Below are 20,606 nucleotides of genomic sequence, written 5' to 3' on the forward strand. Positions count from 1 at the left end.
TTTTCTTCCACTTTTACATTAGAGTATTTTGTGTAGATTGTTGACAATTAAATACATTTTAATACCACTTTGTAACACAATCAAATGTAAAGACATCCAAGGGGTCTGAAAGCTTTTCCAAGGCACTGTAACTGAGCACATGAAGTTGGCCCACTGTTCAGTTTACAGTTACAATATCTCTGTCCCTGACCGAAGTGTCTCAGCGCCCACTACACTGTATCTCTCTATCGAAGCTAAAACAACAGGCAATAAATAGGTGGTGAATAACCACATCCTAGCCATTTTGGAATTACAAGAAAATAGCTTTAAAACTGCTCAATTCTAACTCCGCCTCATTGCAAAATGTGTAGAATAGCATGAAATTCGCTTTCAAAATAGCATAAGATTAGCTGGGGGGCTTGCTCGGCCTCGCTCCACAGTGTCCTAGCCTACAGCTTCAACAAACCATTTTTTTATATGCAAAACATATAAACACACTTTCACACCATTTCGTAAGTGTCTCGAGCGACAAGTGTAACTTAGTACAGTAGCGGAGGAAATATTCAGTTTCCATTCCTCAGAGAGGGATACGTGATGGAGGATTGTCAGGGACAATACTGGCAAACAAATACAGTAGGACCTATTACTGTCAAAACATGCATTTTTACACTGGCAAAAAGGCTTGCTAGCATGGAAATTGAGAAATAATATGAGAAAAAAAGTTGTGTGAGCTGAACCCTATTTGTCAAACACACTGAAAACTTACCTCTTTCATAGGTGCACGCCCAGTCGGCAGAATTGAGCTCCTAAACCGACAACCCTGCTGTATGTAGGCTTATATAATAGCCTATCATTATGTAGTAAAATATAAATGACAAGTTATTTCTGTGTCATTGAAATTACGGTGTAGTTCATCGTAGAAAGTTGGGCTCCACTCCTTTCCCGTGTCGGCTCCGTCCAAGATTTGCCCTAGTGCCTTTCCATTTTCTTTCCTTCATCCACCGCGCAAACGACCTCCACAGGCATCAACGTCTGGAGAACAAAACAAAAGCCTGACGGAGTGGCAGGATAAGGAGTTTTGTATGTTAATTTGCAAACGCTATTTCTGCGCATGTGCATGCTTCTTTTTTTACGTGGCTGCTGTACTGTGCTCCGCTGCCGCCCACGTACTTGATTGCCTTTGTCTCGTCACAGAACTTCATGTTGTTAGAAAACTGTTCGAACTATTGCCTTCCCTCAGTAAGCTACTAAGCAAAAGTGCGATTTCCTACAAACTTGATGTTGTCCACAAAACTGTTTTTAGCTATTGCAATCCATGCCTCATTAAGCATAAGAACGATTTCATGTTCTTTTTTCATGAGGGGATAAGTTATTCACATGTTTTACACAAAATACACTATCAACATGTTCGTACAAACAGTTCTCAGCATTGCAAACATAAGCACGAATCAAACAGGCAGTCTATTGATTTCATGTTCTAAGCTGCCGTGTTAGTTATTTACTCTGCCATGATATCAGCGTATATGGCATAAATGTGGCACTGGGCAACGACAGCTACGATTTGGCAACAACTATAAAGATTAGCCTACATCATCAGACAAAACGATGATTGTTTTTGCCCGGTGTAAGGAATGTGTTTTGCTTGTGCAACTGCAATATGCGTTACAACAGACAGAAAGAGAAGGTTGTAACTTCATTAAAAAAACGGAACAAAAATATCAACGCAACATGTAAAGTGTTGGTCCCGTGAGATGAAATTAAAGATCCCAGAAATGTTCCTTATGCACAAAAAGCTTATTTCTAAAAAAAATGTTGAGCACAAATTTGTTAACATCCATATTAGTGAGAATTTCTCCGTTGCCAACAGATGCATATCTGCATTCCCAGTTGTGTGAAATCCAGAGATTAGATTAGGGCCTAATGAATTTATTTTAATTGACTGATTTCCTTATATGAACTGTGACTAAGTAAAATCTTTGAAATTGTTGCACGTTGCGTTCATATTTTAGTTCATTAAACATCGACAGGCAGTATTGTAAACTTTAACGAAAAATCTTTAACTAAATTTAACAAAAAATTAAAGTATTACTTAAGTCATTTTTTGGGGGTACCTGTACTTTACATTTTTGGCAACTTTTACTGTCACTTCACTACATTCCTAAAGAAAAGAATGTACTTTTTACTCCATACATTTTCCCTGACACCCAAAAGTACTGGTTACATTTTGACAGGGAAATGGTCCAATTCACATACTTATCAGGAGAACATCCCTGGTCATCCCTACTGCCTCTGACCTGGCACTCACTTAACACAAATGCTTAGTTTGTAAATTATGTCTGAGCGTTGTAGTGTGACCCTGGCTATCGTTAATAAAATATAAAAATTGTGCAATCCAATTTGAAATTATTAATAATTTTACTTTTGATACTTAAGTACATTTTAGCAATTCCATTTTCTTTTGATCCTTAATTATATTTAAAACCCAAATACTTTTAGACTTTTACTCAAGTAGTATTTTACTGGGTGACTTTCACTTGAGTCATTTTCTATTAAGGGATCTTTACTTTTCCCCAATTCTGTACAATACAAAATGTAGAAGCACTTTTTGAATGTGCAAATGCACGTTCCAGTTGTAAATGTTAAGAATTTCTGATCATTTGCTCACAAATCGTTCAAATTGTAGTTATATTTGTGCGTTGTTGAATCGTTAATTTATTTGTGAGTTACCTTGAATATACACACAGATCCTGGAAGACATACTTGTAAAATAAACAAATCTCACTCCATACAGGTCAGCCAAAACGTTTGATGAACCGCACTCCAACAATAAACTGATGTTCATTTCCAACTTTTAGCTCCATTATTCTTTAACACCTTCGTCTACTCATTCTTACCAACACTATGTTAAAAAACATCGCTGATGCCATTGCTCCGGCCAGGGTCGTTCACCCCGCTTTGTTGGGATTGGATTGTTTTCTAGCAAAAGACCCACGTTTTCATTACAAAAACAAGGAAACAGGAATGAATGAGAAATATGTATTTTCAAAAATGTATTTATGGACATTTACAATGTATTATGTCTGTTACAAGAAAGCTTATATGGACATTTATATGACTAACATATAGTAAATTGCTTTCGCGTCTCTGATATTCAATCATAACACTGAGTGACAATGTGCAGAAAGGTGGTGATTTGAATAACCGGGAAGCCTGGGTTTTCATGAGGATGAAAACACATGCCTACTTCAAACTGTAATGTTCATGGCATATTATGAGCCATGCAGGCCAATTGGGTTAACTATATATTTGCCAATACTCTCATTTACAAGAATTAGACGAAATCTGCAGGAAAGCTTACTAATCAGTACCTTCAAAGCATTAAATGCAATACAACTTTTATCAACAGGTTTTGCAGCATATTTGGTTTGAATTAATTACACAGGTATTAACAGGGATAGCACACCATACCGGACAGATCTGTGATGGTGAAGAGCTTCATGGGGTGTGTCTATTGGAGACTGTGCAGTGTGGGCAGAATCTTGAGAACTGTGTGAGAAACTGGACTTTGAGTAGAAATCCTCAATTTATATCAATGCATGATTCATGCAGGGGTCCAAGTTACGTAGATCACAGGTTCGGCCCTGTATGAAGTAATATGGGCCCAACCTGCATGTATCATTTATGTCTTATTTTTCGGAATGTAACAAACTTAGAGAAATACATCAATTTTAAAACACTGGAATATATTTCAATACCGTAAATCTTCAATTAAAAGCCGAGTCTCAAATAACCGCCTGTCCCTTTAAATAGCAGGGCAAAGACATATTTCAGCAAATAAACACCTGTTTAAAATAAACACGGGGTTTAAATGTAATTGTTTATGGAGGTTACCATAAATATTTGAGGATTTGTTACATTACATCATTCTTTAATGACTTTTAAAAATGGTAATCATACATTTTTAATCGCTGGTAAGAAACAGCTGCTAGCTAACTGGCAAGAACAAAAACAGTCAACTTCAGGAGTAGACCTCCAGAAATGTTGATTGCCCTCTAGTGGCGAACGTAAGAACTGAATATGCCATCAGAGAACAATTAGTCCTGGCCAAAAGTTGAGAATGACACAAATATTACATTTTCACAAAGTCTGCTGCCTCAGTTTGTATGATGGCAATTTGCATATACTCCAGAATGTTATGACGTGAACAGATTAATTGAAATTAACTGCAAAGTCCCTCTTTGCCATGCAATGAACTGAATCCCCACAAAAAAATTCATTACATTTCAGCCCTGCCACAAAAGGACCCGCTGACATCATGTCAGTGATTCTCTCATTAACACAGGTATGAGTCTTGACGAGGACAAGGCTGGAGATCACTATGTCATGCTGATTGAGTTAGAAAGACAGACTGGAAGCTTCAAAAGGAGGGTGGTGCTTGGAATCATTGTTTTTCCTCTGTCAACCGTGCATTACCTGCAAGGAAACACGTGCTGTCATCATTGCTTTGCACAAAAAGGGCTTCACAGGCAAGGATATTGCTGCCAGTAAGATTGCACCTAAATCAACCATTTATCGGATCATCAAGAACTTCAAGGAGAGCGGTTCAATTGTTGTGAAGAAGGCTTCAGGGTGCCCAAGAAAGTCCAGCTAGCACCAGGACCGTCTCCTAAAGTTGATTCGGCTGCAGGATCGGGGTACCACCAGTATCAGCAGCAGGCAGGTGTGAGTGCATCTGCACGCACAGTGAGGCGAAGACTTTTGGAGGATTGCCTGGTGTCCAGAAGGGCAGCAAAGAAGCCACTTCTCTCCAGGAAAAACATCAGGGACAGACTGATATTCTGCAAAAGGTACAAGGATTGGACTGCTGAGGACTGGGGTAAAGTCATTTTCTCTGATGTATCCCCTTTCCGATTGTTTGGGGCATCTGGAAAAAAAGCTTGTCCGGAGAAGACAAGGTAAGCGCTACCATCAGTCCTGTGTCATGCCAACAGTATCCTGGGACCATTCATGTGTGGGGTTGCTTCTCAGCCAAGGGAGTGGACTCACTCACAATTTTGCCTAAGAACACAGCCATGAATAAAGAATGGTACCAACACATCCTCAGACAGCAACTTCTCCCAACCATCCAGGAACAGTTTGGTGATGAAAAATGCCTTTCCAGCATGATGGAGCACCTTACAATAAGGAAAAAGTGATAACTAAGTGGCTCGGGGAACAAAACATCGATATTTTGGGTCCATGGCCAGGAAACAAACCTTAATCCCATTGAGAACGTGTGGTCAATCCTCAAGAGGCGGTTAGACAAACAAAACCACACAAATTCTGACAAACTCCAAGCATTGATTATGCAAAAATGGGCTGCCATCAGTCAGAATGTGGCCCAGAAGTTAATTGACAGTATGCCAGGGTGAATTGCAGAGGTCTTGAAAAAGAAGGGTCAACCATGCAAATATTGACTCTTTGCATCAACTTCATGTAATTGTCAATAAAAGCCTTTGACACTTATGAAATGCTTGTAATTATACTTCAGTATTCCATAGTAACATCTGACAAAAATACTTAAGACACTGAATCAGCAAACTTTGTGGAAATGAATATTTGTGTCATTCTTAACTTTTGGCCACAACTGTATTCTGTCAAGGAATAGAGGTATACTAAGGCAAAAAAAAACGTGTGCAAATGATAACAGTGCAGGAAATGCTGAAATTTATTCAAATTATGGAAATTAATGCTGAAATTAAACAATTAACTATGTAAATAAGAAACTGCTAGTTGGGATCCCGAGTGGCGCAGCGGTCTAAGGCACTGCATCTCAGTGCAAGAGGCATCACTACAGTCCCTGGTTCAATTCCAGGCTGTATCACATCCGGTCGTGATGTGATAGGGCGGAGCACAATTGGCCCAGCGTCGTCCGGGTTGGTTTGGCCGGGGTAGGCCGTCATTGTAAAAATGATTTGCGTAGTTAAATAAAAGATTTTAAAAAATTAAAAAAACCTCTATGGATTAAGGAAATAAATGCCTGTCTCTAATAAGCACCGGTTGTGTTCAGTGATTTAAGCAAATAAATGCCCGGGCTATGTAATTGAAGTTTTACGGTAAGCTGGTTGAGCGTTACTGTGGATGTGTAGGCAGATGTGTAGGCAGACCTACACATTCATTTGGACACAGGAACTCGACAGGTGGTTTGTAAAGCCGTCGACCACTCCCTCCCTGTCTGAATGGGGTGTACCGCAGCCATTTCTTCACCACGTCTGCAAACTGATGATGTGTGGCCTCTTTGCCCACAGGGGTTCTTTTCAGAGCACCTAAAGTGACAGAAGTAGAGGTCAGTGCTGCATCCAAATTAACTTCCGAGGTTTACTTTCTAAATGTCTCTTTTTGTCTGTATGGAGACTGATCGGAATCCTTCTAATGATCCATCCAACTCCTAGTATGTGTAAGGTATGGTAGTATGGACCTATAACGTCTGCATTGTGGAGAATGAGCCAGAATCACGGAATCCAGAAACAAAAAAATTGAACAATATAAAAAAAATGTATTGAACAATCATGAATTTTCCTAAGATTATCACAAGACATTAATAAAAAACAAATCAGTAATTGATATTTTCGTTCAACTTTCTGAAGAGGCAATGGCACAGAAATGCCCATCTGTGTGCGCGCATTTGTCTACCATTTTGTTCAGCCGTTAATGATGCTAATGTAATGACTACAGTCTTCTGGTAGATGGAAAGGCTTTACCTAAAACCTTCTCAATTAAATGTTAACAAAGTAGCCTATGCCTACCTGGCCTAATTATATCATGACTATTTGCAACAATCCAGTTGCCATTTGTTCTGCAAACTCTGCAATCACAAGCGCTACAGAAACATTGCTAACCAAACAGTCTCTTGCATTAAAAGGGTCCAATTATATATATATATATAATATAAATGGAATATATATATAAATATATATATATAAAATATATAATATATATATATAAAATATATAAATATATATATAAATATATATATAAATATATAAATATATATATATAAATATATAAATATATATATATATAAATATATATATATAAATATATATATAAATATATAAATATATATATATAAATATATAAATAAATATATAAATATATAAATATATATATATAAATATATATATATATATAAATATATATATATAAATATATATATATAAATATATATATAAATATATAGTACCAGTCAAATTTGGCACACACCTACTATTTTCTACGTTGTAGAATAAGTGAAGGCATCAAAACTATGAAATCATATAGTAACCAAAAAAGTGTTAAACAAATCAAAATATATTTTATATTCTTCAAAGTAGCCACCCCTTGCCTTGACAGCTTTGCACACTCTTGGAATTGTCTCAACCAGCTTCATGAGGTAGTCACCTGGAATGCATTTCAATTAACAGGTGTGCCTTGTTAAAAGTTAATTTGTGAAATTTCTTTGCATCTAAAAAAAACATGTATATATTTTTTTTAATGTGACTTTGGGAGTGAAAAACAGATATATTTTTTTTAAACTGAAAGCTGGAAAAACAAAACAGAGAAAAGTGAATGTTAAAACTAAAGGGAATTAAGCAGCAAAATATAAATATACACACTACCGTTCAAAAGTTTGGTGTCACTTAGAATGTCCTTTTTTGTCTATTAAAATAAGATCAAATTGATCAGAAATAGACATTGTTAAAGTTTTAAATGACTATTGTAGCTGGAAACTGCAGCTTCATTAAATAGTACCCCACAAAACACCAGTCTCAACGTCAACAGTGAAAACGCAACTCTGGGATGCTGGCCTTCTAGGCAGAGTTGCAAAGAAAAAGCCATATCTCAGACTGGCCAATAAAAAGAAAATATTATGATGGGCAAAAGAACAGACACTGGACAGAGAAACTCTGCCTAGAAGGCCAGCATCCCAGAGTCGCCTCTTCACTGTTGACATTGAGACTGGTGTTTTGCGGGTACTATTTAATGAAGCTGCCAGTTGAGGACTTGTGGACAAACTAGACACTAATGTACTTGCTCAGTCCTCTTGCTCAGTTGTGCACCGGGGCCTCCCACTTCTTTCTATTCTGGTTAGAGCCCGTTTGCTCTGTTCTGTGAAGGGAGTAGTACACAGCGTTGTACGAGATCTTCAGTTTCCTGGCAATTTCTTGCATGGAATAGCCTTCATTTCTCAGAACAAGAATAAACTGACAAGTTCCAGAAGAAAGTCTTGGTTTCTGGCCATTTTGAGTCTGTAATCAAACCCCCAAATGCTGATGCTCTAGAAACTCAACTAGTCTAAAGAAGGTTTTATTGCTTCTTTAAATCAGAACAGTTTTCAGTTGTGCTAACATAATTGCAAAAGGGTTTTCTAAAGATCAATTAGCCTTTTAAAATGATAAACTTGGATTAGCTAACACAATGTGCCATTGGAACACAGGAGTGATGGTTGCTGATAATGGGCCTCCGTACGCCTATGTAGATATTCCATTAAAAATCAGCCGTTTCCAGCTACAATAGTCATTTACAACATTAACAATGTCTACACTGTATTTCTGATCAATTGATGTTATTTTTAAATGGACAAAAAAAAAAGAGCTTTTCTTTAAAAACAAGGACATTTCTAAGTGACCCCAAACTTTTGAACGGTAGTGTACATATATCTTTTATAGAGTCTTACGGAAGAGAACCCCTTGGAGGCGGGTGTTTCTGAAGCTCCTTTTCTGGCCGCGGCCCACCCAGTTGAGCTCAGAGCCCACAGCGAAAGATAGCACAGCCTGCATGAGCCTTCGCACTGCATCATCCACTGTGGCCCCGCCCATCCGTGAGAGGTGAGACACCTGTCATATATATATTAATATTAATAACACAATCACTTACCATAATGTAACAGTATAATACCACAGTAGGTAGTGTGCTTGTTGCTGGTTCAAGCCCTATCGGGTCACTCGGTCCACCTACCATTCTCTTCTGTGCTCCGGCATCCTCCAGGTGCCTCTCTGTGTCATCTAGCTGCTCCATGGTCCTCAGCGGGATGTCGATGTCTAGAGCCTCCACCTCCTCTTCTGCCTCTGTAAAGCTCTGGCCCTGAACCCTGGCCTGCAGTTCCCTCAACACTGCCCACTGTCTCTGCTGCTCCTCCTTGATCTCCACCAGCAAGGAGATTATCTTACGCTGGGCAGCCGTCTCTGAGGAACAGTGGATAGGAACAGATTTGGGATGACACCAGGGTCAAGGTAGGGGCCCCAAAAAGTTGTGTTGGTCAGTTAGTTTGTTGATTTGTCATATTGTGTCACAATTTAGAACAGTAACAGACCTGGTGTAGTTAGTCATTTCTCCCATCAATCTAAAACAAGAGTGTAAACGTCATTGGCAACTGTAGCTAACTCTTCATTCAACTTTTCTTTTGTTGCTACGACTAGTTCCTGTAAAGATGCTGAGAAATGCTAGATGTGCAGCAGTTAATGTCAGGAACCTCTTTGCGCGGTTCAAAACATGGACTTATTATCTTTCAGAGTTATCTGGCGTTTGGAGAACCACCTGCAACTGGACATTTATAAGACTAATGTTTTCCAGAATCGAGAATTGAGAGTGTCGGCAACACCAGATTAGTTGAAATATCGATGGTGACGTTTTGTATAGGCAAACCTGTAACGTCCAGTACAAACAAACATATTTGGTTATATCACATTCTGGCGTACAAACTGTAGCAATTAAAATATTTAGCCTGAGATCGATTTTATTAATCCTGCGAATCTGATTGGTCACACAGCTGAATAATTAATGCAATTCTTCGTTTTTATCGCTGCTTGTTACTTCCAAATAGGCTAGATACAAAACTAAGTGAAGAATTCGGTAATATTAGAACTACATTTAATCAGGGTAAAACGTTACCTGCTGATGACGAGGTACCTGGCATCAACAACTTTTCCCCAACACCACCCGTGCTAAACGTCGCACTCAGGGACTCAACGTCAAAGTTGACATCAGGTCGTCTTGAAATATCATCTTTGGGAATATCCTCCGAGCGTCTCGAGACATGTTCCGCAAGATTGTTCATTTCGTCGGACACAGCTGAAAGTCTCTGCTGGAGTGTTTCTAGAGCTATGTCTGCCATGTGTTTGTTGACCAAACCTTCCATACGTCGCTGCATCGCCCAGCTAGAAGTATCTCCATTATTATGCTCCATAAAATTCCTCAAACAGTCGACCTCCTCAACGTTTAGTTTAAACCAACAACAACCTTTCTACAATGTCTTTCTATCGTTCAAGGTAAACGCAAATGTGGACTAGTGAGGGAAAAACGGAAGTGGTTATCAAACAGTCCACAGCCATAGCACGATATCACGTTGCAACAACGTCACAGTAATGTTGCGAGAACATTGAGGGAGCTCGATTCATCCTACCCGGGCGCCCGTGCAGCGGCTGAAAGTTGATTGCATTCGATTTGGAACCGGGCTTCATCTCGGGCGTGAGCCAGGTGCCCCGTTCAGTCCGACAGCGTAGTCGGCTCAAAACAAAAGTGATGTAATTAAAATCGTGTAGCAATGAGTAAGATACTGTGTTTTCTCATGTTAAAGTGATTGCTTTAATGGCATTCCCAATTAAAACTAGTTTGAAAATTCAAACATATTTTATACAATACTTGTATGTTTCTGGACAATGCACCATGCTACCTTGTTGACAACATACCAAGCTACGAAGATTACTGTCCAATTTGAGAAGGCCTGAAGACGTGCCGGGCCATAGCTTGGTGTACCCCGGGCCAGATTAATCGAGACCCCACGTTGGGAAGGCCGGAATAACTACATTTCCCAATAGCACCAACAAAATAATAATTTCCTACGGGTTGACTGCATATTTTGTAGCGTTCAAAACAACTGGGAACTTGAAAATCTCCGACTTCCGACTTCAATGCGTTCAAGACAACTGGGAACTCTGGAAAAAAAATGAGCTCCGATTGGGAAAAGTCGTTTTGAACGGTCATCCAACTCGGAATTCCAAGTCGTGGACTCGGGCCTCATCTTAAACATGTGAAATGGATATGTACAATTGAATAGTCATGGATGTGAGCTGATAAAAATTGTATTCAATGTTATCCCATTAACTGTTTTCATAAAACAGGGGACTAGAAACTTGTAAAATTCCATAAGAATGACAATAAGTTTTAACCTAATATCTTAATGAGAGCAGCAAACCATCACACATAGTCAGTCTTATTTAAGATGTATTCTTACCATGGGCCAGTTACTAGAATACTAAAATAAATATCATTGGCCTCAACAGTCCCAACACTGCATTTTACTACATTGTAATGGAAAGAATGGGGCATGTTTATAGTCCCCATGATGAAAACAGTTAAAGGATAACATTGATTATCATTTTAATCTGCCCACATCCATGACTATTTAAATGTACAAATACATTTAACGTTTGAAGATTGATTAAATTATGTAAATAATTTATCATCTTTACATATCTGACACACCTGGCTCATTTGGTTGTGTATTCTACATCACCACCAATACATCATTGAGCCTCCTACAATTATATTTCATACAGGTATGGTCATGCTAAATTGATCCAATAAGACACCATTGAGTTGTTTGGTGGCAATATTGGAAAAAGGTTTCTGTGTGGTTAATATGTATATCCTGTGATATATATCATATCCTGTGATGCCCTATATCTACAAATCTTATTACTTCCGGCGCCGACAGAGATGGCCGCCTCGCTTCGCGTTCCTAGGAAACTATGCAGTTTTTTGTTTTTTTACGTGTTATTTCTTACACTAGTACCCCAGGTCATCTTAGGTTTCTTTACATACAGCCGAGAAGAACTACTGAATATAAGATCAGCGTCAACTCACCATCAGTACGACCAAGAATATGTTTTTCGCGATGCGGATCCTGTGTTCTGCCTTACAACCAGTGTAACCGAGTGGATCACATGCAGCGACCAAAAAAAAAAAACGACTCAGAAAAAGAGGGAAACGAAGCGGTCTTCTGGTCAGACTCCGGAGACGGGCACATCGTGCACCACTCCCTAGCATTCTTCCTGCCAATGTCCAGTCTCTTGACAACAAGGTTGATGAAATCCGAGCAAGGGTAGCATTCCAGAGGGACATCAGAGACTGTAACGTTCTCTGCTTCACGGAAACATGGCTAACTGGAGAGACGCAATCCGAAGCGGTGCAGCCAGCGGGTTTCTCCACGCATCGCGCCGACAGAAACAAACATCTTTCTGGTAAGAAGAGGGGCGGGGGCGTATGTCTTATGGCCAACGTGACATGGTGTGATGAAAGAAACATACAGGAACTCAAATCCTTCTGTTCACCTGATTTAGAATTCCTCACAATCAAATGTAGACCGCATTATCTACCAAGAGAATTCTCTTCGATTATAATCACAGCCGTATATATCCCCCAAGCAGACACATCGATGGCTCTGAACGAACTTTATTTAACTCTCTGCAAACTGGAAACGATTTATCCGGAGGCTGCATTCATTGTAGCTGGGGATTTTAACAAGGCTAATCTGAAAACAAGACTCCCTAAATTTTATCAGCATATCGATTGCGCAACCAGGGGTGGAAAGACCCTGGATCATTGTTACTCTAACTTCCGCGACGCATATAAGGCCCTGCCCCGCCCCCTTTCGGAAAAGCTGACCACGACTCCATTTTGTTGATCCCTGCCTACAGACAGAAACTAAAACAAGAAGCTCCCACGCTGAGGTCTGTCCAACGCTGGTCCGACCAAGCTGACTCCACACTCCAAGACTGCTTCCATCACGTGGACTGGGAGATGTTTCGTATTGCGTCAGACAACAACATTGACGAATACGCTGATACGGTGTGCGAGTTCATTAGAACGTGCGTTGAAGATGTCGTTCCCATAGCAATGATTAAAACATTCCCTAACCAGAAACCGTGGATTGATGGCAGCATTCGTGTGAAACTGAAGGCACGAACCACTGCTTTTAATCAGGGCAAGGTGTCTGGTAACATGACTGAATACAAACAGTGCAGCTATTCCCTCCGCAAGGCTATCAAACAAGCTAAGCGCCAGTACAGAGACAAAGTAGAATCTCAATTCAACGGCTCAGACACAAGAGGTATGTGGCAGGGTCTACAGTCAATCACGGACTACAGGAAGAAACCCAGCCCAGTCACGGACCAGGATGTCTTGCTCCCAGGCAGACTAAATAACTTTTTGCCCGCTTTGAGGACAATACAGTGCCACTGACACGGCCTGCAACGGAAACATGCGGTCTCTCCTTCACTGCAGCCGAAGTGAGTAAGACATTTAAACGTGTTAACCCTCGCAAGGCTGCAGGCCCAGACGGCATCCCCAGCCGCGCCCTCAGAGCATGCGCAGACCAGCTGGCCGGTGTGTTTACGGACATATTCAATCAATCCCTATACCAGTCTGCTGTTCCCACATGCTTCAAGAGGGCCACCATTGTTCCTGTTCCCAAGAAAGCTAAGGTAACTGAGCTAAACGACTACCGCCCGTAGCACTCACATCCGTCATCATGAAGTGCTTTGAGAGACTAGTCAAGGACCATATCACCTCCACCCTACCTGACACCCTTGACCCACTCCAATTTGCTTACCGCCCAAATAGGTCCACAGACGATGCAATCTCAACCACACTGCACACTGCCCTAACCCATCTGGACAAGAGGAATACCTATGTGAGAATGCTGTTCATTGACTACAGCTCGGCATTCAACACCATAGTACCCTCCAAGCTCGTCATCAAGCTCGAGACCCTGGGTCTCGACCCCGCCCTGTGCAACTGGGTACTGGACTTCCTGACGGGCCACCCCCAGGTGGTGAGGGTAGGCAACAACATCTCCTCCCCGCTGATCCTCAACACTGGGGCCCCACAAGGGTGCGTTCTGAGCCCTCTCCTGTACTCCCTGTTCACCCACGACTGCGTGGCCATGCACGCCTCCAACTCAATCATCAAGTTTGCGGACGACACAACAGTGGTAGGCTTGATTACCAACAACGACGAGACGGCCTACAGGGAGGAGGTGAGGGCCCTCGGAGTGTGGTGTCAGGAAAATAACCTCACACTCAACGTCAACAAAACTAAGGAGATGATTGTGGACTTCAGGAAACAGCAGAGGGAACACCCCCATCCACATCGATGGAACAGTAGTGGAGAGGGTAGCAAGTTTTAAGTTCCTCGGCATACACATCACAGACAAACTGAATTGGTCCACTCACACAGACAGCATCGTGAGGAAGGCGCAGCAGCGCCTCTTCAACCTCAGGAGGCTGAAGAAATTCGGCTTGTCACCAAAAGCACTCACAAACTTCTACAGATGCACAATCGAGAGCATCCTGGCGGGCTGTATCACCGCCTGGTATGGCAACTGCACCGCCCTCAACCGTAAGGCTCTCCAGAGGGTAGTGAGGTCTGCACAACGCATCACCGGGGGCAAACTACCTGCCCTCCAGGACACCTACACCACCCGATGCTACAGGAAGGCCATAAAGATCATCAAGGACATCAACCACGCGAGCCACTGCCTGTTCACCCCGCTGCCATCCAGAAGGCGAGGTCAGTACAGGTGCATCAAAGCTGGGACCGAGAGACTGAAAAACAGTTTCTATCTCAAGGCCATCAGACTGTTAAACAGCCACCACTAACATTGAGTGGCTACTGCCAACACACTGTCAATGACACTGACTCTACTCCAGCCACTTTAATCATGGGAATTGATGGGAAATGATGTAAATACATCACTAGCCACTTTAAACAATGCTACCTTATATAATGTTACTTACCCTACATTGTTCATCTCATATGCATACGTTGATACTGTACTCTATATCATCGACTGCATCCTTATGTAATACATGTATCACTAGCCACTTTAACTATGCCACTTGGTTTACATACTTATCTCATATGTATATACTGTACTCGATATCATCTACTGTATCTTGCCTATGCTGCTCTGTACCATCACTCATTCATATATCCTTATGTACATATTCTTTATCCCCTTACACTGTGTATGACAGTAGTTTTTTTGGAATTGTTAGTTAGATTACTTGCTCGTTATTACTGCATTGTCGGAACTAGAAGCACAAGCATTTCGCTACACTCGCATTAACATCTGCTAACCATGTGTATGTGACAAATAAAATTTGATTTGATTTGATTTGATCTTTTTAAAATCCTGTTCTAGCTGTGTGTGAAATGTGGTGCCTCTATAACCAAAGTTACAATCCAAAAACGTAGCTGCCCCAGGTTAGGGCTCTGTGCGGGTCAGTCAAGTTCTTCCACACTGATCTTGACAAACTATTTCTGTATGGACCTTGCTTTGTGCACGGGGGCATTGTCATGCTGAAACAGGAAAGGGCCTTCCCCCAAACTGTTGCCTCAATGTCATTGTATGCTGTAGCGTTAAGATTTCCCTTCACTGGAATTAAGAGGCCTGGCCCTGACCATGAAAAACAACCCCAGACCATTTTTCATCCTCCACCAAACGTTACAGTTGACACTGTGCATTCAGGCAGGTAGCATTCTCCTGGCATCCGCCAAATTCAGATTTGTCAGTCGAACTTTAGATGGTGAAGCGTGACTTATCACTCCAGAGAACGCGTTTCCACTGCTTCAGAGTCCAACAGCGGCGAACTTTACACCACTCCAGCTGACGCTTGGCATTGTGTATGGTGATCTTAGGCTTGTGTGCGGCTGCTTGGCCATGGAAACCCATTTAATGAAGCTCCCGACGAACAGTTCTTGTGCTGATGTTGCTTCTAGAGGCAGTTTGGACCTCGTTAGTGAGTGTTGCAACAGAGGACAGACGATTTATACACATTACGTGCTACAGAACTCGGTGTACCGTTCTGTGAGTTTGTGGGGCTTACCATTACACGGCTGAGACGTTTCTACTCTACAATAACAGCACTTACAGTTGACCGTGGCAGCTCTAACAGGGCAGACATTTGCCGAACTGATTTGTTAGAAAGGTGGCATCCTATGACAGTGCCATGTTGAAAGTCACAGCTCTTCAGTAAGGCCATTCTACTGCCAATGTTTGGAGATTGCATGGCTGTGTGATCGATTTTACACACCTGTCAGCAATAGCTGTGGCTGAAATAGCCAAATCCACTCATTTGAGGAGTGTCCACATACCTTTGTATATATAGTGTACCAACATTCAATTGTCAATGGCACAATTTGTTATTTTTAAACAAAGTTGGTTATATTATATAGCATTTGAAAGGTAATTTCCTGACCTTTCAGAACCACTTGTCAAACAGAGGTTAAATATATCAGAGTTTCCTTTTTTATGTGAGTTATATACACTACTGTTTAAAAGTTTGGGGTCACTTAGAAATGTCCTTGTTTTTGAAAGAACATTTTATTTTTGTAAATTTAAATAACATCAAATTGATCAGAAATACAGTGTAGACATTGTTAATGTTGTAAATTGTAGCTATTGTAGCTGGAAACGGCAAATTTTTAATGGAATATCTACATAGGCGTATGGAGGCCCATTATCAGCAAACACCACTCCTGGGTTCCAATGGCACGTTGTGATAACTAATCCAAGTTTATAATTTTAAAAGGCTAATTGATCATTAGAAAACCCTTTTGCAATTATGTTAGCACAGCTTAAAACCGTTGTGCTGATTTAAAGAAGCAATAAAACTGGCCTTCTTTAGACAAGTTGAGTATCTGGAGCTTCAACATTTGTGGGTTCGGTTACAGGCTAAAAATGGCCAGAAACAAAGAACTTTCTTCTGAAACTCGTCAGTCTATTCTTGTTCTGAGAAATTAAGGCTATTCCATGCGAGAAATTGCCCAGAAACTGAAGATCTCGTACAACGCTGTGTACTACTCCCTTCACAGAACAGTGCAAACGGTGTCTAACCAGAATAGAAAGAGGAGTGGGAGGCCCTAGTGCACAACTGAGCAAGAGGACAAGTACATTAGTGTCTAGTTTGAGAAACAGACGCCTCACAAGTCCTCAACTGGCAGCTTCATTAAATAGTACCCGCAAAACACCAGTCTCAACGTCAACAGTGAAGAGGATACTCCAGGATGCTGGCCTTTTAGGCAGAGTTGCAAAGAAAAAGCAATATATCAGACTGGCCAATAAGAAGAAAGATTAAGATGGGCAAAAGAACACAGACACTGGACAGAGGAAGATTGGAGGAAAGTGTTATGGACAGACAAATCTAAGTTTGAGGTGTTCGGATCACAAAGAAGAACATTCGTGAGATGCAGAAAAAATGAAAAGATGCTGGAGGAGTGCTTGACGCCATCTGTCAAGCATGTTGGAGGCAATGTGATGGTCTTGGGGTGCTTTGGTGGTGGTAAAGTGGGAGATATTTACAGGGTAAAATGGATCTTGAAGAAGGAAGGCAATGACTCCATTATGCAATGACATGCCATACCCTGTGGATGGCGCTTAATTGGAGCCAATTTCCTCCTACAACAGCACAATGACACAAAGCACAGCTCCAAACTATGCAATAACTATTTAGGGAAGAAGCAGTCAGCTGGTATTCTGTCTATAATGGAGTTGCTAGCAGTCACCGGATCTCACACCTATTGAGCTGTTGTGGGAGCAGCTTGACCGTATGGTACGTAAGAAGTGCCCATCAAGCCAATCCAACTTGTGGGAGGTGCTTCAGGAAGCATGGGGTGAAATCTCTTCAGATTACCTCAACAAATGAACAACTATAATGCCAAAGGTCTGCAAGGCTGTAATTGCTGCAAATGGAGGATTCTTTGATGAAAGCAAAGTTTGGAGGACCCAATTATTATTTCAATTAAAAATCATTATTTATAACCTTGTCAACGTCTTGACTATATTTCCTATTCATTTTGCAACTCATTTCATGTATGTATTCATGGAAAACAAGAACATTTCTAAGTGGCCCCAAACTTTTGAACGGTAAGTGTAGGTAATTCTGAGATGTACTCTAGAGGTCAAATTCCAGAAATGTATTTGATTGATAGCTGTGATTCTAAGCTTTTCAATGATACATCAATAAAGGAAATACGTGAGCAATAACTTGTTGTGTGCTGACATGGTTTGTTATGGGGTAAAATCCCTATGAGACATCGTCGGCCAAAGTGAGCCCGACTGACACCCCTGGCTTGGACTAGTTGATGCAACGTTCTATAATGCTTTCACATAGCTCTGATGGAATGTTGGATACATTATAATATGCTGAGACTGATTACTTGGGGGGACATCTACTTGAGTGTGGGAGTAGCAACATACTATTCTGCATTTTGAGAGTCTGATAGCATTTTTGCAGACTAGAGTGATGGTCACTACTTTGTGCTAATTTGTCCAATGTGTGCTCCAAAAGTTGTGAATGCCCCAAAACTCTGTACACAATACAGGAGGCAGTATGTATTGTGAAATTATAAACCACGTGATTCAAGCCCTGAATGCTGATTGTCTGAAAGCCATGGTATATCAGACCATATACCATGGGTATGACCATTTAAAAACATTTTTTACTGGTCTAATTACATTGGTAACCAGTTTATAATAGCAATAAGGCATCTTTGTGGTTTGTGGAATATGGCCAATATAAACAACAGCTACGGGCTGTATCCAGGCACTCCACGTTGCACCTAAGAACAGCCCTTAATTGTGGCATACTGTCCATATACCACACCTCCTCGGGCCGTATTGCTTAATTAAACATCAGGTAATTGACTCATGAAAATACAGTTTTAGTGAATTTCTCTCTGTACCTTTCTCGGTTACATCTAAAGGTACATAATGGATTTTGTTGAACAAAAACAGCTTTTCTGGAGCTAGTATGGATTCAAAGCAACACAAGGATACATGCATTACCTTAAGCAAAAATTACTTTATTTATGCTCAAGTAGCAAAATTATTCTAAACATCTGAAACATTAGAACACAAAGTAAACCATTCTGTCTAGATCTCCCTGTTCAGGAGGCATACCTTGGGCCATTTGATTAACATTACGTCATTAAACTCAGCAATCCTATCAGCAACAATGCAGTCATCTAGGAAATCCAGTTTAACAGCTGCGACTAGTCCATCTTTAATATATATATATATATATATATATATATATATATATATATATATATATATATATATATATATATATATATACACAGTACCAATCAAAAGTTTGGAGACACCTACTCATTCAAGGGTTTCTCTACATTCCAGATGACTACCTCATGAAGCTGGTTGAGAGAATGCCAAGACTGTGCAAAACTGCCATCAAGGCAAAGAGTGGTTACTTTGAAGAATCTCAAATACAAAATATATTTTGATTTGTTTAACTCTTTTTTTTTGGGTTACTACATGATTCCATATGTGTTATTTCATAGTTTCGATGTCTTCACTTTTATTCTACAATGTAGAAAATAGTAAAAATAAAGAAAAACCCTGGAATGAGTAGGTGTGTCCAAACTTGACTGGTACTGTATATAACTATGATTCAATTACATTATAATTACCATAAATAATGTATTATATTAAAATATATCCATGCGAGTTAACAAAGGATACAGTAATATCAATAAAATCTCAACCACAAAACAAAGACTAAGGATGGTAACGAAAAGGATCACATCTATGAAAATATATTTGACAGATAGGTTGACTAAATATATAAATACATTTACATGTATATATATCTATGTACATCAGCAATATATCACCATGTTTATATCACCAATTATTAAAATATTCATTTCTTCAAGACACTCATATCTGCAGATGAGGTCTTGGCAATAGTTTGGTTAATTTCAAGCACATGATCGTATAGTATATGTTTTTACAACATAATCCTCAAACGTACTGTAGAAGCTGTAATACAGGGATAAATTAACAGCAACACATGACATCTGACCATATTGTCCATGCTATTATGGTCAATGATGAACTTGTCACTGGTTAACATTTCAGTTACAATAGATGTAATAGTTGTTTTTTCTCAACATAAATACCTGTATATTGAATGCTGCATGGGGATATTTGTATGATATTTGCAAAAAAAAAGAGAGTTGGGAGCCTTTAACTTATAGGCTGGTAGATATTTAGATAAGTCCCATTTTCATAACAAGCTTCCAGTGCAGATTTCTGTAAACCATTTAGCCTTAGTCTGTCCTACAAGAAAGATGTTCCTCTATTGACAGATAGATGTGCTACTGTGTACGTGTATGTACCATCTAGAAAACTGTCATATGTGCCTTCAAACAAACGACATATTTACATTGTAAAGCTCATAATTATTGCATTATAAATAATTTGACATTTTAATGATAAACCCTGTTTTCCTTTGACACTAGAGTTGTGCTCTGTCTATACTAATCTCCCGAGGAAAATATGATAAATATGATATGAACAAAAACAAACAAACATCCTTTAAAAACAAATGCAACCCTAAGACTTTGTACATTCTGAGACTTTTTTTCGTTAAAACTTATGCATTTGAGATGTTGTGCTTATTGGTCCATGAAATGAGTGTTCACAAGATAAGTCATTCAGAGCAGTTTGTAAAACAACGTATTTCTTCTCCAATAAATGTGTTATTTGCATTTATGAAATAAACCCACCAGGTGAAACATCA

General features: G+C 40.0%; 2 protein-coding genes across 2 annotated transcripts in view; both read right to left on the reverse strand.

The window, feature by feature from the left end:
• The window catches only part of rin2a (Ras and Rab interactor 2a), a 60,110-nt gene extending 59,024 nt beyond the window's left edge, over positions 1-1,086 (reverse strand). The window contains 1 exon segment of the mRNA XM_024424855.2: positions 746-1,086. The gene's annotated coding sequence lies outside the window, so the exon portion shown is untranslated.
• A 1,915-nt stretch (positions 1,087-3,001) lies between these two features.
• si:dkey-187a12.4 lies at positions 3,002-10,344 on the reverse strand. Its single transcript, XM_024424856.2, has 5 exons — positions 9,889-10,344; positions 8,956-9,182; positions 8,675-8,834; positions 6,130-6,284; positions 3,002-3,525 (listed from the first exon to the last, which is right to left on the reverse strand). The coding sequence occupies exons 1-5, from the start codon at positions 10,181-10,183 to the stop codon at positions 3,475-3,477; spliced, it is 888 nt and encodes a 295-aa protein (XP_024280624.1). The 5' UTR covers positions 10,184-10,344; the 3' UTR covers positions 3,002-3,474.
• Between the last annotated feature and the right edge of the window lie 10,262 nt (positions 10,345-20,606).

This window comes from Oncorhynchus tshawytscha, linkage group LG06 (genome assembly GCF_018296145.1).
Source record: "Oncorhynchus tshawytscha isolate Ot180627B linkage group LG06, Otsh_v2.0, whole genome shotgun sequence".
NCBI classification, from domain to species: domain Eukaryota; kingdom Metazoa; phylum Chordata; class Actinopteri; order Salmoniformes; family Salmonidae; genus Oncorhynchus; species Oncorhynchus tshawytscha.

Coding starts and splice junctions, on each gene's coding strand:
- si:dkey-187a12.4 (XM_024424856.2), bottom strand. CDS start 10,183: ATGGAGCATAATAATGGAGATACTTCTAGCTGGGCGATGCAGCGACGT. Junction 9,183..9,888: donor AGGTACCTCGTCATCAGCAG/GTAACGTTTTAC, acceptor ACTGTTCCTCAG/AGACGGCTGCCCAGCGTAAG. Junction 3,526..6,129: donor TCCTGTGTCCAAATGAATGT/GTAGGTCTGCCT, acceptor TTTCTCACACAG/TTCTCAAGATTCTGCCCACA.